The following is a 24858-nucleotide window of genomic DNA, read 5'->3' as shown; positions in this document are numbered from 1 at the left end:
CTAAGAAAAAAAGAAGGCGTAAATAACTAAAATCAGAAATGAAAAGTGATATTTCTACTCTCCTTACAGAAATTAAAAGGATTATAAGAAAATGCTATGAACAGTTGTGTTATATTGTATTTTCAATAAATTAAATAACCTAGAAGAAATGGACAAACTCCTAGACACACACACTACTGTGTCAAGAAGAAATAGAAAATTTGAACGTTGGTAACAAGTAAAGAGAGTGAGTAATCAAAAGCTTCTTGTGGCTTCACTGGTGAATTCTACCAAACTTTTAAAGAATTTACACCAATTTCCAAACTCTTCCAAAAAATTGGAGAGGAGAGAACATTTTCTAACTCATTGTGAAGCTAGCATCACCCTTATACAACGGCCAGACAAAGACTCTACCAGTAAAGAAAACTGTAGGCCAGTATCCCTTATGAATATAGATGCACAAATTCTTAATAAAGTATCAGTAAACCAAATCCAAAGCACATTAAAAGTATTATACACCATGACTAAGTAAGTGGAATTTAATCCCAGCAGTGTAACGGTGGTTCCACATAAGAAAAAATAGTTAATAGTTGATATAATATACTACATTAGAACGAAGGAAAAAAAAACCATGATAATATCAATTGATGTAGGAAAGGCATTGACAAAATTCAGCAACCTCTAATGATAAGTAGACACTCAGCAAACTAGGAATTGAAGGGAACTTCCTCAATGTGATAAAGAACATTCATGAAAAATCCACACCTAACGCCATAAAAACAAAGCCTTTCTCCTAAGATCAGGAACCGGACACAGATGCTCACTTTCATCTTCTCTAATCCCTATTTTAAAAGTTTTAGCCAGAACAATTAGGGAAGAGAAAGAAAGAAAGGTTATCTGAATTTGAATAGAAGAAGCAAAATTGAGCAGAGGTGTAAATGAAGTGACAAAAACTTCATTTGCTTGCTCTAGGAATTTCACAGGGTTGTATTAACTTGTGAGTTAAGATTAAATAAAAAAGGACATCCTGTTTTATATTGCATAACATTCCCCAACTAAGAAAAGCATATGAATGTTTTCAGTTATTATCAGGGCTTAATTTGTTAAATGTTCTTCACGTTCTTCTATGAAACATATTATTCCCACGATTGTTTAGTCTTAATCTTCAAGTTAAATGAATTCAGTGACTGCCATCATTCTTTTGTGACAGTTTTTTTGTTCATTTCTTAGTTGACTGAAATTTGTCTGTCTTTGAGTTGAATTGGGGAAATGTAGTTCTCAATTTCTTACACATCCAAAAATGTTTGTATTGCAGTTATACTTGATACTGAAATAAGATTTTAATATACAATTTTTTGTCACACCTTTTTTCCCTGAGGATTTTGTAAGCATTGATTCACTATTTTCTAGCACTACATGTTGCTATGGTGAAGAGTGAAGCTAGCCTATTTTTTTCCACTTTGTAGATGAATTGAGCTTTTTTTCCTGAATGGCCTAAAGATTCTTTTTATCTTTGATGCCCAGTAATTTTATTAGGCTGTGTCATATTGATATGAAGATTTTTAAAATATATTTGTTTTTATTTATTTAAAAATAACTTAGGTATCTATAATGTAATGTATAACCTTTTGAAAGAGAATGAAATGGTTTTAAACAACTTTTTAAAATAGACCTTTATTTCCTATTTGGAAAACTATAACACTTATTATTTTATCATTTTAGGAAATACATTAATGGAAAAATTATTCTTTTATACTATTATGGGTAAAGGGTAAAGTATGAAGTGTGAATTTTTGTATTAACTTTCTATAAATTTGGCCAAATAACTTCAAAATGTTGAATTCCTTTTCCTTTTGTTCACCTAAAAAATTCTTTTTTCTTTAGATCAAATCCAAACCGTGTATCAGCTGAATCATGATATTGATGTTGGTCGTTTCCAAACACTAATGGAATGTTTCACTAGCACTTTTGAAACAGTGAAAATTTTAGCATTTGATCTTCTAATGAAGTTACCAAAAACAGTTGTACAATTTCAGGTATTTGGACTTTTCCTACGTGAATGTATATGCATGAAAACTTTTTATTGAAGCAGGAGATAAAACAATCTGTGGATTGTCCAGGCTCTTTGCATTTGCCTTCTTACATCTCTGGCTGTTTCAGTTCTCATTAATACCTCTACTGATGTGGGGTAGTGGGATAGAGGAGTTAGGGGTGGATGGTGGAGAAGGAGGAATATTGTTAAGAGTAAAACGAGTCCAAATCAGTGAGCTTTTTTATAATTGTTTTGATCAAAAAGAGGTATAGTAGGCAGATTTTATTGTTTACAAGATTATTGGTAGATTTCAGTTAACTGTGGTCTCTCTGGTTTTCTTGGACATGTTAATATTTGATCAAAACACAGCACTTACAGTAACTTGAGTATTTTTTTAGATAATCTCCCTAGTTAGAATGGGAAACTGAGCCTGAAATAGAAAGCATGTTTCTGATCTTCCAATAAGCAGTAGCTAAACTGAAACTGAAACACAGACTCCTTGAGGTTAACAGTTTGCTCCTTAGGTGGTCTACTCCATCCCGATCCCCAACTCTCTTCCTGACCCCTTGCACTTCCCATCTTGGGGTGGGAACCAAAGATGGGCTGGGAAATGAAGGCACAGCATGGGGACTCCATAGCCCAGGCATTCGGGGCTGCCCTTCAGGCTTATTCTAAGGCTGTCAGGTCACCAGCAGCTCTGGGGTCACTGGCTTTCTATTAGAGCTTTATAGGGAGGCCAAGGGTGCCTACAGGGGCTGCAGCTGAGTTGTGGTCTGGACTCCTGCTATTAGTCTCTATTTAGGGCCTGACAGCTTGTAGTTGCAGTGGGATTCTATAGAAGCATGCTGTTTTCATGGCTTCTAGATGGCATTGCACGATCTTAGAACATCTTTTCTAACTTGGGGCCCATAGTGTAGTTGCCTTACAGTGTCTGCCTATCCCTGTGTTCTTTCAGGTGCCCTGGTGAACAAACGCTTCCTTGGTGCTTCAGTTTCTAACTTTCCGATCATGTAGAGTTTTTAAAGAAGATACTTTCTGTTGTTCTATTTCCTTTCTCCACTCCCACACCTCCTTCTCTCTTACCTATCATCACATTGTAGTCTTATGTCATGTATCTATATCTATATATCTATATCTATATATCTATCTATATTTATATCTATATCTATCTATATAACTATGCCTCATTTTTGGCAAATATTTGAGAGTATCTAGAGTATGGAAGGTATTTTATAACACCTATGTGAAAGATATGGTCCTTATATGAACTATGAAGAGTTCTTAGAGGGCCTCTGTATCTCTAATTTGATAAACATATACTTGGTGTGTGGACACTAACTATAGAATCCAGGAGACTTAGTAGCATATATGGCTTGCTCTAGGATTTTGGTAGTTATATTATCTGGCCTGACTTGCATATTAATAAAAGGATCACAGGAGTAGACATTCAAGATTTTAAAATATTAATTATATATTATGTAATATAAAATATTACATATTTCTCAAGTTTTACTTTGGGTATACCTTATATTTATATGTGATTAGTTTTTTAGTATAGTTAATTTTAAAATGGTTTTAAGTGCTGACCTAATCTCTCTAAGGACCCGTATATATTTTTTGGTGGCATATCTTTTATGACTTTATTATTCACCTATTCTATTACCCTTCTTTCTTGTAGAGCTACATATCCAAGTTCTTTATATTATATTTTGATTGACCTCAGATGATAGATTCCAAAGGTTATCTATATTGTTTATTATAAATTGGTTAGTTAAGGAATTCAGGGACTTAGTTGTCAGTTACAAAAAAAATTGCTTAGATGCTTAACTAGTTCTTTCTAATATTTATTTAGATTTGAGCTTTGGCCACTAGCTCTAAGGTTTTTAGGCCATGGAAAATTAAACATCAAATGACAAAGAATTTAACTGGAATTGAAATGAACTGATATTTTAATTAGTATATTTGATATCTATTATTTAGAAATTGTAAGACATTAGATATTAGTGTACCTATAATGAAATTCAAAATTAAGTTTATAATGATTTTTTTTCTTATATTAGACAGTTATGGAATAATCCTAGTCAAATCAATATTACTGAGCAGTGAAACTCTGAGTTCCAGAGTAGTGAACATGCGCCTTGTCAACCCATGACTCCTGTCCTCAGCCCAGTGCCTTTCCTGCATATTACAGTGGGCTCTTCTGTCTTCTTTAGGACGGGCTATGTGAGTGGATCTGTATATGAGATGTAGGTGCTCTGATGCAGAATTTGAGGCTTATGTGATTACTTTATTTTCCATGCATATACATGGAACTTCGCCAGGAACAGCCTGGTAGATTTGTATTTTTGCATGGATTTGTATTTTTCTCCTTTGCACTAGCTATATGGGAAGGGAGAAAAGAGAAGGGCAGGAATATGATGCTCAGGTAAAACAACCCCGTATATACAAAAGAACTCTGGTCTGTATAAAATAACAGATGATCTGGCTATAGCCATAGCAGAATTTCTACGGAAGAAAAGTACACTTTTGCTGTAGAAAGAGGTGCTTTTTTAAAAAAGCTTTATTAATGTTGGTTCCCAGCTGATCTTATTTTCATGACTCGTCACTAGAACTGATTAATAATAATCGTTAATAAACTATAATAAAAACTAACTTTTCGGTATAAAGGGAATTAATATTCTTATTGAGTTGCAATTATGTGGCAGTCTCTGTTTTTCAATATGTATTATTCCTTAAAGTGAAGAAATGTTTCAGTGACATTTACTGAGTCTGTACTTTATTCTAGGATTCAGAGAAACTGCAAGGCTTATTCCAAGCAGCACTGGTGCTCAGCACCAGCACCAAACCATATGACTGTGTAACAGCTTCCTACCTGCTGAACTTCTTAATCTGGCGGAATGCTCTGCCGTCATCTCTGTCTGCCTACTTAAAAACTCATCAGGTTGCATGTGGAGATGGAGATAAATCTTCTTCTGTGGTGGAAAGTAACACATTAATGGGTTTGTATTGAGTAAATGACCTTTTGCTCTTATCAAAATGAATCTTACTCTCTTACTATTCATTTGGTTAGAATATCTAATGATTAAACATTTCTTTGTGGTTTTTTATTTAAGAGTTTACCAGCATAGTAGTTTACCAGCATATAAGAATACCATGAATGTCTCTTGTGCAAATAAATAGTTTACTCAGCTATAATACTTGTTTTTAATCAGATGATTCATGTTCAATAAGTAAATATATGAATGTACATTAATACAGCTCTTATTGACTTCTTTCTCTACTAAAAGTGTACTTTTGCTTCTGCAGAAATTTTACTGTGACTGTAGCCAGATCATCTTTATTATTTCTATATAGAGCGGAGAGTTCCTTGTCAGGGTTTATATTTTAAACCCTTTTTTATGGCTGTCATACCATGGCATTTAACTCTTTCCATAGAGCCAGTTCCAAAACCTAGGGTCTGAGTTGGTTTAGATCTAGTAATTTTCAACAATATATGTTGAAGATTCATGTACTTAACATTATGCTATTAAATCTTCATTTTGGAATTGTACTGGAAATAAGGATAGATTGGGACTTTTATTTTTTAAAAAAGAGGTCAGGTATAGAAAGAGTTGAAAATTATTTTCTTCAAGGTGGTAATAAAAGCCATGAATAAGAGAATAGTAGGAGAAAATCAGGAGGCCATGGGCAGTTCTGGTGGGAATGTGGCCATAGATCTGGGGATAGAGATGACAGTACCGTGGAGGATGACACTAGCCCAGTCCAGTTGCTTAGGGCTAGGGTTGAAAGGAGACCCTGATAAGGTGATAGTAAGAGGTCTGCAAGTGGGGTGAAGTGGGGAGTTTATGCTTCATGTAAAGGCTTTCAAATTCAAGATATTTTAAAACTTTATAGAATATTTCAAACACACTAAGAATATTTAAATATATATAGGATTTAAATAGTAATAATATAAAAATTTAACAAGTTTTGTCCTCAAGCAATGATAGCACCCAGCTTAAGAAATACTACAACAGCCATACTTTTGAAGGCTCTCCTTTATTCTGCCTCCCTCTCCCCACTATACTACTGTTATGTTTCATATCAATCTTTCTTCTTTTTACCAAGATTTTACCACCTGTATATATAGCATTAAACAATATATTTACTTTTACATGATTTTGAATTTTATATAAGTAGTACTATATAGTAGATAAATTTACTAGAATTTATTAATACATTCTCCATTAATGGACTTTTTTTCTAAATAAATAATGCTGATTTGAACATTCTTGTATAGATTTTTTAATGCACACGGCTAAGGGTATACAAAAAAGTAGAATAGCCTCATCATAAAGTATGTGCATTTTGAACCTTAGTAGATGATACCAAATAGATTTTCACATTGGACTGCCACCTATAAATTATGAGAGTTGTGGCACATCATCACATCATCACCGAAGCTTGCTATTGTCAGATTTAAAAAATTTGCAGAATATGAAATAGTATCTCATTCTGGGTTTATCTTGCATTTTTCTGATTGCTAATGTAATTGAGCATCTTTTAACATGTTTCTAAGCTGTTCACCTTTTCCCTTCTGTGAAATTCTTGTTTACGTCCTTTGTTCAGTTTTCTATGGGGTTGTCTTTTTTTTTATTGATATCGAGGAGTTCTTGATATATCCCAAATATTAATAATTTACTATTTAAACACAATTCTAAAATTTAAAATATAACCTCCTTCTGAGTGGTGAGGGAGCATATCTACTGTGTTGGGATAACTGGATATCTACATGCAAAAGAATGAAATTGAACCCACTACTTCATATCATATACAAAAACTAAGTTACAAAGTAGATCAAAGACCTAAATGTAAGCTCTAAAATGATAAAACTCTTAGAAGAAAACATGAACTTTAGTAAGTGTTTGTGATCTTGAGTGAGGTAATAGTTTGATAGATATGATATCCCAAACATAAGCAACAAAGAAAAATAGATAAATCAGACTTCATCAAGCTTTTAAACTTTTTTTGTTTCAAGGACATCATCAGGAAAGTGAAAAGACAGTCTGTAGAATGGGAAAAATATTTGTCAATTCTCTATCTAATAAGGGACTTGTATCTAGAATATATAAAGAGCTTTTATAGTATTAAAAGAATGTAACCAAATTTAAAATGAACAAAGAATCTGAAGAGACAAAAACAATAAATATATAATAATAATAATAAACGCATGAAAAGATCAGCTATTAAGGAAATACAAATCAAAATCATAGTGAAGAAGCACTTCTCACCCAGTAGGATGGCTAGAATCAGAAAAAAAGAGAGAGACAGCACATGTTAATGAGGATGCAGAGAAGGTGGATCCCTTATACACTGCTCATGGGAATGTGAAATGGTGCAGTCTCTTTGGAAAACAGTTTGGCAGTTCCTCAAAAGATTAAATGCAGAGTTACTATATGACTCCACAGTTCCACTCTTAGGCATTGTCTTCGTCTGCTCTGGCAGCTACAACAAGATACTGTGGATTGGGTAGCTTAAACAACAGACATTTATTTTTCTTAGTTCTGGAGGCTGGTAAGTTCAAGATTAAGGTACAGGCAGATTCGGTTCCCAGTGAGGACTCTCTCCCTGGCTTGCAAATAGGAGCCTTCTCACTCTGTGCTCACATGGAGCAGAGAGAACAAGCTCTGGTCTCTCTTCCTTTTCTTATGAGGACACTGATCCCATTATGGGGGTCCCACCCTCATGACCTCATCAAAACCTAATTACTTCTTAAAGGCCCTACCTACCTCCAAATATTACAGTAGGGGTTAGGGCTTCAACATGAATTTGCGGGGAAAGGGCACACATATTTAGTCCACAGTGGGCATATATTTAAGAGAAATGAAAACTACGTCCAAACAAAAACTCGTACACAAATATTTATAGCAGACTTATTCATAATAGCTAAAAAGTAGAAACGGTCTACATGTCTATAAATTGATGAATGGAAAAACAAAACATGGTCTGCCTGTGCATACAGTAGAGTCTAATTCAAGCTGTGAAAAAGAATGAAATACTGACACATGCTATAACATGGATGAACTTTGAAAACATTATGCTAAGTGAAAGAAACATATATGAGTCCATTTATATGGTATGTCCAGAATAGGAAAATCTAGAGAGACAGAAAACAGATAAGTGGTTTTCTAGGGCTGGAGAAGGTGAGAAGTGCAGGGCGGGGAGCGACTGCTAATGAGAGTTTTGAGGTGGGGAGGACGATAATATTCTAAAACTGATCGTGGTGATGGTTGCACATATCTATGAATACACTAAAAACCATTGACTTGTACATTTTAAATTATAAATTTTATGGTATACAAATTATATCTTACTAAAATAATAATTTTTTTTAAAACAACCTGTTGTCCAAACAGAGGCGTAGGGTCTAATATAGATAGAGGATGTCTATGAGGAAGGAATGAGTCGGAGTGAATGCTATAAATGAATCCATGAACTTAGGGAAAGATACTCAGTTCTATCTTAACTGGAAATAGGTAACAAGCTGGAAAACCTTGAAAGATCTCTTTTTTAAAAAATTCAAAACCTCTAGTATAAATATAAAGTTCAGTCAAGTTGGATGTTTTCGTGGAAACTACTTTGCTGTTCACAAATTTTGTAAGTGTGTTTTTAAACTGGCATTTGGATTTTTGTTTGCTTTTTCTAGTTATCAAATGTTTGTTGGAAAATCTTGAGGAGGAAATATCTCAGGCTGAAAATTCTCTGCTTCAGGCAGCAGCATCATTCCCAATGTATGGACGAGTCCACTGCATAACAAAAGCTTTGCAGAAGTTATCTCTAAAGTAAGTATGTCCACAGATCTCTCCTGAATATTTGGTTTTAAACGTGCATTGGAATGTGTCCTGAGAAAAGAATGTATGGCCTTAAAGATAGTTAAAAATTAGATTAAAAATTGTACATATATACACGTCTTAAACATTTCATAGATTGCACAAGTTTGAAACCCAAATTCTTCTAACTCCTTTTAGCTGTTAATTTTCATTTACAACTTTAGATTTTTGCTAGCGTAAATTTCCCTAACGTCCTTGTTGCAGCAGCCTGCAGTTGGTGAGTGAATGGAGACCTGTGGTGGAGAAACTCCTTTTGATGTCCTACAGGCTTTCTGCTGTGGTGTCTCCGGTCATTCAGAGCTCTTCCCCAGAGGGCCTCATCCCAATGGACACTGATTCAGGTCAGTAAACAGAGAAAGCTGGAATTAATATACTTTTCTCTCCTCTTAATTTTTTTTCCTAATCATTTCTTTGGAGAGCTATAAATGCTAAATAGGGGAGAAAAATTATTGGTAGTGATATTTCTACCTTTTTAGTAATATTTTTAACTATTAAAAAATAACCTGAATAAATACCCAGGTGATTATCAGGGCACTTCCTCCCCTGGGGTATATTGGGTTTTATAATATTTTTACTTCAGAACACAACCTACCAGGTTAATTACTGGGACTGGGAGAGTGGGTAGTATAAATTAGAGAGGTGGGCAGTTGACGGAGTTCACTCAGAGAAGGCAACCTCTTAGGGATCTGAAATGGGCAAAGACCAATTGACATAACAAAAACCATTTAATTTTTAAAAAATAGGAGGAGATACTCAAAATGCCCTAAGTTGATTTCATAAACTGTCATCTGTTTTCTCTCTCCCAATCCCCTGTGTCTTTGCAAATGGCCCTCCTAAAGATCTGTTCATGTGAGTTAGGAGCCTAGGCCTGCTTGACATTTTTTGCTCCTTATATAAGGAGCCCACCTCTACATTCTTTCAGTGTTACCCTTAAGTATGTTTCAAATCTCTTTTCTTTTTATCTGAATCTTCTTACATTACTCCAGGCTTTTATCTTCTTTTTCTTGGACTACCCCGGGGACCGTTCAATTGGTTTCCCCACATCTATTCTTGTCTCCTTCTTGCTACATGTAAAGTAATTTTTTCTGATCATATAATTCATTGTTATACATAATTTTTATTTCACCCTTGTACCCTGTACCCCCCCTTATTTCAAATATTTTAGTGACCTCAGACCAGATCTTATAATAATTTGGCTCCTGTTACCTTGCCAGGCTTGTCTCTTACCATTCTCCCCTTCCCATGGAATGCTCCGTCATGGAGTTGTTACAGTTTAAAAGGGATCTAGTCTATGTTTTTCTCCCTTGTGCTTAGCACAGTGCCTGGTAGAAGTAAGTATGCAATAAATATTTGTTATAATGAAATCAATGAATGGACAGTTCCTGAAAGGATGAGAACTAAACTCAGTATCTGGGTGCCCTAGGTCACACACACACACACACACACACACACACACACACACACACACCTGTTCTATAGTGGGCAAAAATGAATTAACTGTTAACACTAGAAAATCATGAAGTAAATTTATATTTGGTTTGAAATAAAGCATTTTGTGAATGCATTTTGGAATGCAAATGGGAGGCTAGTATTAAAAACACATTGAATATATTATAAACATACTACATCATACAGCATAACACCTTGGGCTGATAAAGTAACCTGGAGGTAGATGTTTATGTTGAAGATGTGAGGTTTTGTTTCTTAATAAAAATGAGTTGGAAAATTGGTGGCGGTTCATGCTACTAAGGCATATTTATTTATTTATTTATTTATTTTGGCTGATAGCCCAAATACCAAAATATGATGCTTTAATTTTCCTACTTAATGTATGCGAATCAGGAACACCCAATCTTACAGCTAATATTTGGATCAGGCAATTACCAGTATGTTCTGGTTAAGAAGTCTTGAATATTTGTCATCTGTTGTGGGTAGGGCCTACAGAATTTGCTAAAATAATGTTTGCTATGAGCATTTTAAAGTATTTGTTGGTCTCAAAAAACTTGTCTGTGGGCTACTGACTTTTTCTTACCTTTTGCCCTTTCTTTTTTCCTCTGGTTGTCTCCATTTTTCCTGTTTGTCTTTCACATTGTCTGCCATGCATTCTAAATTCCTTGAAAAAAGTCTCCCCTGAAAGCCATAAAAATGAATGGTAGGATTCTTGAAATTTTTCTCAGATCACCCCTCTTTTTTCTTAGTTTTTGCATGCTTTATTTTTAGGCGACTGTTACTTTTTTATGGCTGTCCAAATTCGTTTTGGACAAAATTTCATGTAGGTCGCATAAGATAGCCAAATGAACATAAGATACTGATAGAATCATAATAGTAGTTCAGGTTTTTGTTTTTCCCATAGGTAATACAGTAAATATGTTTTTTTATTTGTTCATTGGTTTCAGGTGATTACCTGTTGTTATTCCCTTTAAAACTGAGCCTGCCTAACTCTTTATTATGTAGTTATCCATTCATTCCTTCAGTGCGTGCTACTGAACTGCCATGAGCCAGTTTCTGTTCCATGCACTGACAGCTCGGCAGTGAAGAGACAAAGGGCTGCATTCTGGAGCTTACATTTGCTGATCCAGTGAGTGCTTAGGGAATAAAAACAAAGTTTAATATAATACTAGGATGGTAAATCATACTTAGAAAGCAGTATGTTACATAATGCATTTCGAAATCAAATATGGAGTATGAAAGACTTTTTTTGTTGGTTGAGTTCCTTTGGTCTTTTCAACTTTCTACCTTTAAACCTTGATAATTTATGTTGTAGATGGGGACATAACCTCTTAAAACAAAATTTATTGAAGTTTACTGCTCTTCTTTCACATGATTTAGTACCGTATTTGAGATTCTTAGACAACACTAAGACGAGCAATGTAAATGGGATGGCAGCCTTTGTCCTAAGGACAATTTCTATTGTTGTTCTTTTGTCCTTTCTTTAACCTATTTAAAATATTTACCATATTTTAAAAGTACACTCAAGTGTCATGAATAGGTTTATAAATAATTTTCACATTATTTGCCCTGTGAGTCCCTTCTAATAGAGCTTATTATCAAGGATTGAAAATTACAAAAATTTTGAGGACAAATACCATGAAAGGAAATTGGCATTTGGTGTGGAACTGGGGTTTTATGTACTCTCATCTCTTTCCCTCAGAGTCAGCAAACCGCTTACAGACGATTCTGAATGAGATTCAACCACGAGATACTAATGATTACTTCAATCAAGCCAAAATATTGAAAGAATGTGATATCTTTGATTTGGAGGACTTGAAGGCCAGTGTATCGAATATTGATACTTCTGCAGAAATCAAAGGTAACATATATAAAATCAGTATTGCGCTCAGTGTTTAAGTGACAAAAAAAATGTACAAAATGCCCTTCTTATATAGTAAATCAGAGGTTGTAAATGTGTGCAGAACATTTTTAGAAAATAAAACCTTTTTTGAGTTTATAAATGATTTATTTTGGGGAACGAATTTATAAGACTTTTATCAGAAAATGGTATGCCCAAGTGCAGTACATAAGGTGCTACAACAAAAAGCCTTTGAGTACTAAAAGCTGTCTTGACAGCCAGGTGATGTAAGAGCAGTGATTCACGATGAACTTGGGTTTGGGCAGCAGTTGACTTTTCCCAGCAGTATGGTTCATTGTTGTCTGCGGTCAGAATCTTTATAGTCAGTCAAGCAGCCTTGTGAAGGAAACAAACCTTATTATTCAGAAAAATGTGAGTCTCTCTGTTGTACCAAGCCTCTAGAATTCAAGTTCTTACTGCCTATTTTCCAATTATTTGTTATTTTGTAATTTTGTAGAACCCTACAAAAAGTCATTAGAAGCAATATCTTAGCAATTTATTACATATTCTGCATTGTCCACTAGATGGGGATATTGTCTTATAAAAACTTTTCTAATTACATAACATAAATATATGCTTATTATAATAGTTTCAAATAATGCAGAGGTAAATATGAATTAAAAAATTAAAGTCCTACTTCATTTCCTCCCCAATCTTACTTCTTCCCTTTGAGTGTATATCTTTTTAGACCTGTTCTATGTATTTATGTGTATGTACATATATCCTTTTAGTTTAGTGGGCTTTTAAAAAACACAAGTAGCATTACATTATAAATATTGTCTTGTTTGCTTACTTTTTAAATTTAAAATTTCATCTTGGACTTTTTTAATGTCAGTACTAAAATATTTCTAAAACTAGAAGAAGAGTAAGGATAATTATAGCTTATTGGACATGGAATTTAAATATATTTTGAAAGATAATTTATATTTTCCTTTGACTTTAAATGTCCTGTCCTACTCCTTACTGATATAACAGCCACCCTCACCAAAATAAATAATGAAGTATATTTGTTATAGTTGTATTTTATGGATGGCCGAGTGTCAGAGAGAGTTTATTTGATTTCCAAAGGTTAGACTTAACTTTTAAAACAATATTGTGTTTTATTTTTAAACTTATTTTAAAAATAGTATATTTGAAAAATACTTAGCATGATTCCTACTCGTAGCACATGCTCAACAAATGTTATTTTCTCCTTTGTAAATATAACTTATGACAAATTGGTTTGTTCAAGCAGATCATTCTTGGGGAAATTATGAATAAGCTTGTTCTAAGAAACCTGGGATGTGAGCAATCAAGTGTTGCAATAGTTTTTTTTTTTTTTAAGGTAAAGAAGGAAAAACATGTGATGTAACTGCTCAGATGGTGCTGGTATGCTGTTGGAGAAGTATGAAGGAAGTTTCTTTACTTTTAGGCACACTGTGCCAGCTTCTACCCATGCAGTCCGTGCCAGAATCTCCTGATGGGTTATTGACGGTGGAGCAGGTAGGGTAGATGTTTATTTCACCTGGTATAATTTCCGGTCAAAGCACATATCACAAACTTTTATTTATAACTCAACTTAAGAAAAAAGTTTTGAATGTTTCCTGAATAAAATCATGTGGATGTCAACTGAAGGAAGTATATGGTAGTTTAGGAATTAGACCGTGTAATACATTTCAAAACTATGACATTTTTAGAAACATTTTTATATTTCTAAGTTATATAAATAAGTATAGATTTTAACTCACTTTTAACTTCATCATTTTAATTTTAATTAACACATATAAATTTAAATCTTAAATTTTAATGAAATCGTCTTTAGTAAAACCCCACAAACCTCCTTAAATTTTGCAAAGAAAAGACATAATGTATTGATTGATTATGGATCTCTTGTTTCTCACTACATTGATAATAAAGTTGTAGTCACTTTGGTTTGTTGGCTGACTTTTATTTTAAGACCACAGAGTTAGTTCACCATCTGGGACTGTTCAAGTGACTTGAATGCAGTGTTTACAAGAAATTAGCTTACCATAAGCATTTCATTTGGAAATATTTTAGATTTATTAGATTTCTGTTTTTAATTGATTCTCTTTTCCTCTCCATATGGTTTCAACAAATCCATTTCCCACCATTTTTCAGCAAAGATATATAACATGGACTTTCATTTTTAACCTTTTTCAAATAAAGATAATTTTTCCCTGAGGGTTTTATAACATTTCAGAACAAAACAAACATTGTAGTATGCTAATGATGATTATTTCTATAATAACCACGTGACTAGTTCCATGGAAATAATGCTAATATTTTTATTCTCACACTCTCTGTGGCTCATGTGCTTGCATCTGGTTAACAGCTGGGCTTGTGGTGTTGCAAGGCCCTGAGATGGAGAACGGCAAAAGGGAACAGTACTCTGCCAGCATCATTATGTTCCTTATTCTCTTCCAAATCAAATAGGCGTTAGTGTCTTAGAGTTACTTGTAGTCATTGCTGGTGACTGCTGTAGTGCCAATGCCAACATCTTTCCTGAGGACTCCAGCTATGATTAATGATTGCTTCACTGATGTTCACCATCTTACTAAGCAATAAACATGCGCTAGAGTCCCTTAACTTCTTAACTTTTCAAGGGCAAATTGAAACATCTACTGCTTTTGAGTTTGTTGGATAGTGTTTTTTAAAAAGGAGATGAAACATATTTTGCTTTTACTGTAACTAAGAAAGACCTGAAAGCTTCCTGCGAAAATTATTTTGCTTTGACACCTTTTACATGGCACCCAAATCTTATGAATTTATGTGGGATACCATGTTAATAATGGGAATTAATATAAAATAAAGGCGATGTTTGTAAAAGAGCAATGACAACAGTAACAAAGTGAGTTCTTCTAAACCAAAGAACCATAATGACTGTTTTCTTGAATAAGAAATAGCATCCTGTTTTTCTGTAAAATATTAGTTTCTATTCTAGAGGTGCAGTCATTTTTCCATGTCACCAGTCACATGGTGACATCACATATATGGGTTTGAGAAGAAATTAACCACTTAACAAAGGTCTTTCTTAGTTACAGTATGTGATAGCACTGTTTCTGACATTGAAACCCTACTTTCTGTGGAAAACTTTTATTCATAATCATGCTGACTTTAAAGAAATGCCTCAGTTTAGGAGTGTTTAGTCAATGAAAACCCAAAGTCGTCAAGAAATTAGTGTTGTTTATATACTAGAGGAGTCCCACTTTTAAACATAAAATTTTGCTCCTTGAAATTTCTTTAAATTAAAAATACTCCATGTACTTCTAACTTTTAAGAGTTAAAAAATATAAATAACAGAGAGGTATGTAATTTTCATTGGCGTGGCTGGGCCATGCCTAAGGTCCACCTTCCTTCCAAGGGCCTAGTTGTCTTGGCAGCACTAGGTCTTCTGTGCACCTAGAATTAAGAATTTAGAAGTTAACACGTGAGGTGAAGGTGACCATAACAAACCTGTAGAGCAGAGGCAGTTAAGTGACTTAAAGGCAGAATGCTACCCTTCGTGGGAGAGAATGTAGAACTTGGATTTGTTATTCTCAAGAACAGCTGCAATTGTGATCTGCTTTTCTCTCAATCGATGAAGAAGGCTGTTCCATATACCCTAAAATACTGATGTTAAGCCTTATGCTTCTCACCCTTCACTCTTGAAAAAATAGTGTAATTTTGTTATAATTTGAAATTTCATGTCTTGAATGTAGAGGACAGGGAGGATTTCTTTTGTAGCCCAGGTCCTTTAAGCCCATCCTGATTATTTGGCCTTTTGTTAAAGGGGTGACCACTTAAATGCTGCTTACACAAGTGTTGTTTATAACAGGCCAGCAGGTGGTGAGATTACAATTTGGGGATTTTTGTTACTGTGTGAACAAAATTGGTGCTCATTTATAATTCCAAGTATTCAGTGCTGTATTCACAAACTATTAGAGCTGGAAGGATCACAGAGATGATATTATCCAGCTCCCTGATACAAGGGGAAACTGAAGCCCTTGAATGTTACCTGGTTTGCCTAAGATCACAAAGCTGGTTTGTGGCAGCTCTGGGACAGGAACCCAGTTCTTCTTTCCAGTCTGTGTTCTGACATGGCACAGTGCTGTCTTTGTTCTAAACTGCTCATTTAATATTTCTTTAAATTTAACTTGTCTTACTTCCTATACCCAACCAAATTTTTCCAAGCAATAGGACAGTAAGGCACTTGCTACTGAACTTTTTAACAAATAATTCATTTCCCTAAATCACTTCTTGTGAAGCTGTGTATCCTCTGCTGCTTCACCAAGAAGAAAATGTGTTCTTTCAGAAGTGTGTCTGACTCTCCTCCTGCAAGGTAATCACATAATGAAAGGTCCTTTCATAATGTTCCTGTACAAGAGGCAGAGATAAAACCAGCTTTTAGGGATGTAAGTCGAGAGCCTTAAAGAGTGAACGGTATGTGCAACCTTATCTCATGGCTTCCTGACTGTTGCGTGTCTAGGTTTCAAGCTGGATATTTTGCCGATGTAGGGCTTTTGCTTGATACATTTTGTTGGTCCTTTTTCCATGGGATATCAGATACATAGTGCCTACTGATTTTTTAAAACAACTTCCTCTCCCTGAAGTATCAATCCCTATATTTATATATTTTTCCTAATATTCCTAGAAAGAAGCTTTGGGGTAGATCTTCAAACTGCTTTCCCCTTCCTAGTAATTATTGTCAAAGAAATCACCTGAATAAAAATAATTTTCAACTATTAGAAAGTAGGTATTTTTTTAAACTCCTACTTTAGATTCTGTTGTAATTTTCATGATGTACATGTCTAACTGGATTTATACATTCCCTCAGAGTCTTTTGTTCTGCTTTAAATTTTCTGTAATGGATGACAAAATGGCATTTGTGTTTACTAGCATTCATAAATCTTAAAGAAACTGCCTTTCGTATTTTCTTTGCCACGGTTTATTTTTTAAAAGTTATGAATAAGTATTCATTGAATTGTGCTGAATGCAGTTTACCATATTTAAGCTGTGAAATAAAATTAAGAACATCATTTAGTCGCCTGTTTATTGACTGTAATAGTATAAGGGTATTGTGGGAACATAAATGTAATATGTGGTTCTTGTACCTCAAAGGGCTTAGAAATATAATATTAGAAATATAATAGAGGATACAAAAGGAATCCTTTTTTTTTCCTTCCAGATATAGTTTATTGAAAATAAATGTACTTTACGTTATGATTTAGTATAATTTTTTTCATTTTACCTTGGATCAGTCAAGTTAGAATTGTGGCCTGAGAAAATCTTTTTGAAAAGTCAGCCTAAAGGACAACAGTTAAAATGTCACACAGTTAAGAATTTGTTAGAAAGCAAAGAATAAACATTCTAGTAAAAAGATGTCCGAATACCATAGAACCATTATCTTTGTTGTTATTATGTAGGAGAATAATGTTTAGGCTTTGAAGAATTCCTAAGTGTTAGTAAGAAATCACTACAGTAGAGAATGTACCACTTAAAACATTAATTATCTTACTGAACTGTAAAATTTTATAAAGTGTTTCATTTAACTAAAGTAGAATTAGAAAATCCTAACTATTGACATTCCTAGGGTTATAAGAAGTGTTGGCACCTTAAAGTCGAACTTTAAGTTAAAGTTTAGGATTAAGTCTTACTACTTGATAATACAAAATAAATACAAAAATGGACATTTATTGTTTACTACTCTGCGCCAGGTAGTCTGCTAAATGCTTATATGTGTAATCCTCATTTCCCAGATGAGGGATCTGTGTTGCTTAATTATCTTGTATGAGGAATGAGGCCAAGTATGGTTCCTGAACTTAGCCCTCTTAGCTCCAGAGTCTCAGATCTTAACCACTGCACAATGCTCTTTGTAGAAATGTCCCATCTATACTTAAAACCTCTTGGGCTTTATCTAATTTATAATGAGTAGACTTAGTCTTGATTTTTTTACTGTGTTTCTCTCTATTGTATAGATAAAGGACAAATAAAAAAATGTTTTTACATTTGTCTTTTGTGGGTTTTATCCTCTAGCTGAGCCATTCGGCTCCCCTAAATAATCTGCCGGTTAATTATAGATACCTAGAGATGTGACATGTAACAGACAACAGATTAGTTAACTCGTGTTTTTCTTATACCTGTTTTCTAGGATTATTGAGCTTCAGATCTACCGTGGTGGTTACATTCAGATTTGAGGCTTGGTAATCTGTTTAAAATATACTCTGAAATTACCATATTGAAGATAAAGTGATAAGGCTTATCGTGTCGCTTTTTGATAGCTAATAGTATGTAGCCTTTAAAAAATATTAAACCGTGTGCTATCTTCAGATCTTTACGTGAAAACTTTAGCTGAGGAACATGGCATATCACTCTTTGAGATATTGAGGTGTTAAATTTTTAAAAATTTTATTATATACTGCTTTTCTGGTTCTTTGTTGGTTTTATATCTGATTCTTTGTATGGATATCACTCATTGTCTCTACAATCAGATATATTTTGAATATGGAGTATGTCTTTATTTTTCTCCCATTTGGAAACCCAGACAGCTCATATTGAACTGAACTGGTTAATAGGTTATGGACCTGGTCTATGCTTTTATATATTAACTCATTTTAATACATGACCCATGATGCAGTACTGCTATTATCCCCAGTTTATTGATTAAGAAACTGAGATACTTGCCAATGGTCACCTGTTTAACTACTCCTTGACTCTCATCTCTAATGTGTTCAGAACACTAATCTAGTCACTGTGCTGAGGTAGAAGGTGTTTCTAGGTAAGAATTTCTGAACTATCTTGGGTCAGCTTATTTTTCACTGTACTATAATCTGCTGAGGAGATCTGGGTCAAGAGATAGCCAATTATAGCTTTGGTCCTGAGTTTTATAAAATTTCTAGATCTTTCTAAAGCCTAAAGCCACCAAATTTCTGCTGTATAGAAGTACAACAAGTCCAACCAATTCAGTAGTTAATTCTGTACAAAATCTCATTAACAACTAATTATCAGTCATGTATTCTTTAAAATAGTCATATTTGTTATTTGTTTAACCTTGCATGTAGAAAGGCAATATATAGGAAAGCGATTGGGTAGCATTTTGGAAAATTCCATGGTTCTGACTCAGCATGATGCCTGTCAATTTTCAGAAGGCCCTTTGCACTAAATCTTGCCATTAACATTTGTATATCTCTGAAAGATAATTATTGGGAGTCGTTTAATGGTTGAAGTTTCATTTACGGAAAATGAAAAAGTTCCTTAGATGGATGGTGGTGATGGTCGTGTAACAGTTCGAGTATACTGAATGCCATTGAACTGTACCCTAAAGATGGTTAAAATAGTAAATTTTATTATGTATATTTTAACTGCAATAGAATAACCTTTTTTAAAGGAATAAAAGGTAATTATTTCACCTAGGCCTTGGTGTGTGAGGGTTGTCACCTTGTGTGATTTGTTGGTGTTGAATGATATATGCTAACACAGAGAACCCAGGTTTGTGAACCAGACACTGGGATGCAGTTCTAATGTAGCAGCTAAAGATTGCCAACTCTGGAGCCAGACTGCCTAAGTTTATTAACTACTTCTACCACTTATTTGCTGTGAGACCTTGGATAATTAACTTGGCCTTTCTGGACCTAATTTTCTCCATTGTAAAGTAGAGATAATGAGTACTTATTTCATGGACTTAATTGAGTTAAATGCTTAAAATGCTACCTATCACATAGTGAGTGCTATGGATGGACATCTAGACCTGAATTTTAAATATTACTGATATAAATATACCTGTAAATGTAAACATAAATTGGACATTTATTTTTTATTTTGTTTTAAAGGTTAAAGAAATAGGAGCTCACTTTAAAAAACACCTTTTACAGTCCAGGCACAGAGGAGCATTTGAACTGGCTTACACTGGCTTTGTGAAACTCACTGAAATACTAAACAGGTAAAGCAAAATAAATTATTCTTTTGCGTACATTTTTAAAAGACTAAATGTGCCAACCGTGTGCTTGAAGTAGAATTTAGTTGTATCTTTTGATGTTTAAAAGAATAAGGCTTAGTTGGCTTTAGAACTCTTGCAAGAAATTGTTTTCTTAGGTTTCATTGTATGATTTATTGCAGATGATTGAGTAAAATGTCCAAACTAAGTTGCTCTTTCATTAAAAGGTGATTTGAAGTAAATGCAAAGATTTTGCTAAAAATAGCTTTGAAGTTACCATTTCTTTTCTTTGAATGAAATGACTATTTTGTCTGCTTGAAAATTATTTGGCAATTGGAATAAAATAAGCCCTCCGATTTTTTGGATTTGTATATGTTACAGACGAATACTTAAGGATTTTATGGTACTTTTTTTTTTCAGTTTTATCTTATAGAAAATTTTAAAAGAATGGTAAGTAGACTAAAAAGTATAAAAGATTTTTTCCCTTTGGAAAAATACTCAGGTAGATTCATATATTTAGCCAAATGTATTATTTTTACATTATAGGTGCTGATAATTTCATTCATTCATATACTAGATTTCCTCCAAAGAGCTTCTGAGGAAACCTTAAATTACTTAATGACTAAGTGTTCATGGCAAGTGTTCTCCAAATACAAGGTAGTATTTTCCAGGAAAACATTTCCATTGCCTGGAAACTTTTTGAAATGAAGCTGAGTTCTGCCAGCCTTGTAGCCTCAGCAAACATTTTATTTTGGGCTGTAAGACATCTACTCCTTGAATATTTTTGAAGCATTTTTTTTCACACTCCTGGGAAAAACATTTATAAACCATTTTGACAGTTATGGGCTGCACAGAATATCTTTAAATGATACATTAAAAAAAATGTTTCTGATGTTAAACTACTGATCTTAAAAATATTTTATCTTTTCAACTTCCTTTCCAATGTAGACATAATTTAAGAATATTTTTTTCTTATAACACAAATCATTTCACTCCCTTCAAATCTGTTAATAAATATATATTGAACACTAGTTGTATGCTTAGTACTGTGCTTGGTTTGGAGGATATAATACTTCTTTATAAGACAAGGTTCCTGTTCTCAAAGAGCTTATGGTTTAGCTTGGAAAATAGGCAGGGATGAAATTCAAAATATTTAACAAATGGTATGTCATGGGCACTGACTGCTCAGAACAGACTTTGGCTCTAACATCCAACATTACTGTATATACAGATGTGTGTTAGCTGAATATCAGCCTGGAAAGTGAGACTAACACATTTGAACAAGATAAACAATTTAATATAATTTGCAGTATTTGGGTGAAATTTATAAATGCTGTAGGAATATCAGAGAAAGAAAGCAATAGGGATAGGTTGGTAGTGCTTAATGGAGGAGGTAGAATTTGTGCTAATGCATGAGTAAGGTTTAAGTACATAGAAGGGTAAAGGAGGAAACTTTGTGAGCAAATATTCAGAGGCTAGAATCAGCATGACATTGTTAGGTGAATAAATAAATTGGCTTTATTGTAGTGGTGGTGGTATTGGTGGTGGTGGTAGAGTTTACTAGGCAATACTATATGACTGGATAGATTGAGGCCAAATTGTGGATATCTAGAGAGGAGATTTGCTGTAGTAGGGATGAAGAGAGGCACTGAATAGTTTTGATCTGAAATAGATAATAGGAAGGGTGGCATTGAAGGATAGAGATACAGTAGTAGTGTATGACAGAGGCTCTTCTATTTATATCCATTCATTTGTTGGCAATGAAATTGTATGAAAGTTAATCTCCTTAGCCTCTGATCTCTTCATCTCTATAGTAAGGAAAAGAAAATTTGCTTTCTTTACAGATCTCTCTGGGTTTTGTTGTATGGATCAAGAAAAATAAATATTTATGAAGGCTATTTTGCATTGTAAAGCATTCTAAAAATGTAAAACATTATGAGGTGTCGGTGTGTAAAAGTAGTTTTTTGTTTGGAAGTGTTAGGTTAGATAGATAATAATGACAGCTTGTAGTGAGGACAACCTGGAATCTGTTATAATGATCTAGATTTGAGGTGACGGAAGCTTCCTCTGTGACAATGGGTCTGGGAAAGATGGGAAAGAAGTGGTATCTCAGTTAACATTCACCCCACGTAGTAACAGCTCTACACATGATGTATTGGATGCTTAGAAGAAAAGCTATGGATGTATTTTATATTTCATGATTTTGTGTCAAGAATTAAAGAATGCTCAACTAGGTGATTCTTCTCCTTAAGGTACTTACTGAGTTTAATTGGTGGCATTCAGCTGGAAGATGAGCTGGTCAAGAGAGTCCAAGACAGCTTTATTCACATTTGTGGCACCTTGGTAGGATAGTCAGAAGGCTGGGCCTAGTTGGGACTACATGTGACCTCTCAGCATGGCAGTCTTAGGGTAGCTGAAATTCTTATATGGCAACTTGCATTCCCCAGAGAGTATTCCTAGAGAACCAGGCAGAAGTTGCATGATCTGTTCTGACCTAGTTTTGGAAGTCTTTTGGCATTGCTTTAGTCACATTCTTTTGGTAATAAGTGAGTATTAAGTCCAATCCTTATTCAAGGGGAGAAGAATTAGATTTCACTATTTGATGACGATGTGGCAAGATCATATTGTAGAAATACATGTGGAATGGGAGATATTGTGGTGAACATCTTTGAAAAATTCAGTCAGATACATGAACCCACTGAATGTGAGTGATAGAGGTCACCAGAGAGTCCACGATTGTTCCAGTGATTTATACCTTGGTGACCAGAAAAATGGGATTGATACCATCAATGGCAAGGAAATTGAAGGAGGGAATAAGTTTAGTAAAGATGAATAAATTTGTTTTGTATGTGTTGACCGTGAGATAATGATAGAAATATTTATGTCAGAACTTGGAGATAAGGGATAGTTTGGGAAGTATAACAAAAACAGCAATGTAGATTTATGAGTTCCTGCCGTAAACATCATATAGTAAGTAGGATTGGAGTCTTTAGGGGAGAGCGTAAAAGAAGAGAACGGAGGACCAACAATAGATGCTTTTGAGCAGCTGCAGTGTGTGGTTGAAAGGTACTGTTGAAAGCATTCCAAGTAAATGAAATCGGGAGACTGGACAAGGCCCAGTGCCTGGTGTCTCAGCCACTCCTGATCTGCTCTGAAGATCTCCTTGTGGCCTTTACTGCTGGCTTTTAACCAACCTGTTGTGAGTTCTCAGCTGTTGCTTCCAAACCAAGTGATTCTTGATCCCTTTGGAGGCATTTTAGGTCTGCTGAACAGAGCATTTTGCAGAGAGTATCTTTACAATATGTGCAGCTTCTTTTTGTTTAGCTTCTATTTTTTTTTAAAAAAAATGTGTGTCTTTTGGATTCTTTTGAAAGCTTTTTATAAACTTAAGTTATGAAAAAGTTATTTAGGCATGTAACATTTAAAAAGTTTGCAAAAAGAAATCTGGTTGTTCGTGAAAATCCATTGAAATGGAGGCCAGCTGTTGGCAACCTCTTGAACTATAGCTGTGTTAAGGAAAGGATCACTTAACGAGATAAATAACTGAAGAGTTAAACATGAACCACATTGTTAGAATTGGTTTGTAATAGGATTATTCAAAACGTCTTCAAATGTAAACTGACTTCACTGTTAAACAGTCTATTAAACAATTCACTATTGAACTAATTAAACTATTCACTATTAAACAATCATCTAAGAATAAATAGGAATGGGAAATTATTCTTTTTTCTGGGAATTCTTTTGAAAGCAACAGTTGTATACACACACATAACAATAAGTAGAATTAATTTTCTAGAATCTGATTTTCTTATGTGGTGCTTTCTATTCAGAATTTGATGAAGTATTCATAACCTCTTTAAAAAACATAATTACCCGCCTAAGGATTTGATTAGAGTGGTAAAAGTGCATTAAAGTCATAGATCTAAATTCAAATTTTTGATGACATTCGTACTTGCTTGTTTTCTCTCTCTGGCCTTAGTATTTTAAGTTGTTTCTCCAATGAAAATGAACAGAATCCTAAGTTAGGGTGTTAAGCTGGGGAATCTAGTGTTCATTTGTCCAACCATAAAATAAAAGCTTAACTATAAGGAGACAAATTGCTGACTACAATTCTAAATCTAGAAGGGAGATTCCTAAGTACTTGATATTGTCTTACTCGTGGTATATTTGAATTGCTCTACTTATTAAAAAATAGGTTAATCTACAAGTACTTATTGTAATAATCATTTTCACATTATTGGCCTGAAAAAATGAACTGCTCACGTTTAGCAGTTTTTGTCATAAAATGCTAGTGCTAACTCATGGGCATCAACAATTATGGTGGACAGAAGTAATTGAAATATGTTTTTAATCCTTCATCAGTTAATTATAGCTACCGTAATTCAAATTCAGTAGAAAACTTCTTCTGAACAATTGAAATATAATGAAAAAATCATTTCCTCTACCTTAACTAGAGAATGAAAGAGCAAATCTCTGAAAATAATATGCAATTGAGCAAGAAATAAATATAGAATGTAATGTATGAGATTTGGGAAAAAGTCATTCAACTCTAAATGAAAGAATATACAATCTTGTCTAAACCTTTATTTTCATCTCTTTTGGCAAATGTGTCTAAGACACTTTATTTCTGAGGGTCCTATGAATTTTATTTGAAATATTAATAATTAAAGAATAACTAAATAATGATCCGCTCTGGAAAAAATCCTTTAAATTTTCCATT

The 24858-nt window shown here is 33.9% G+C and overlaps 1 protein-coding gene across 5 annotated transcripts in view; it reads left to right on the top strand.

Moving 5' to 3' along the window:
• THADA (THADA armadillo repeat containing) overlaps positions 1-24858 on the top strand; it is a 278522-nt gene that overhangs the window by 24894 nt on the left and 228770 nt on the right. For 4 of the 5 annotated variants that reach the window (XM_036224851.1, XM_036224853.1, XM_036224850.1 and 1 more), the window contains 7 exons: positions 1864-2015; positions 4797-5010; positions 8697-8832; positions 9085-9221; positions 12032-12190; positions 13554-13711; positions 20035-20144. In XM_036224851.1, coding sequence (XP_036080744.1) covers positions 1864-2015; positions 4797-5010; positions 8697-8832; positions 9085-9221; positions 12032-12190; positions 13554-13711; positions 20035-20144 — 1066 coding nt within the window. The remainder of the gene's footprint in view (positions 1-1863; positions 2016-4796; positions 5011-8696; positions 8833-9084; positions 9222-12031; positions 12191-13553; positions 13712-20034; positions 20145-24858) is intronic. The other variant, XM_036224852.1, reaches the window with a different exon arrangement.

This window comes from Rousettus aegyptiacus, unplaced genomic scaffold (assembly GCF_014176215.1).
Source record: "Rousettus aegyptiacus isolate mRouAeg1 unplaced genomic scaffold, mRouAeg1.p scaffold_m13_p_7, whole genome shotgun sequence".
NCBI lineage: Eukaryota > Metazoa > Chordata > Mammalia > Chiroptera > Pteropodidae > Rousettus > Rousettus aegyptiacus.
The sequence above is the reverse complement of the archived record's forward strand: the minus strand, read 5'-3'. Positions and strand labels throughout refer to the sequence as shown.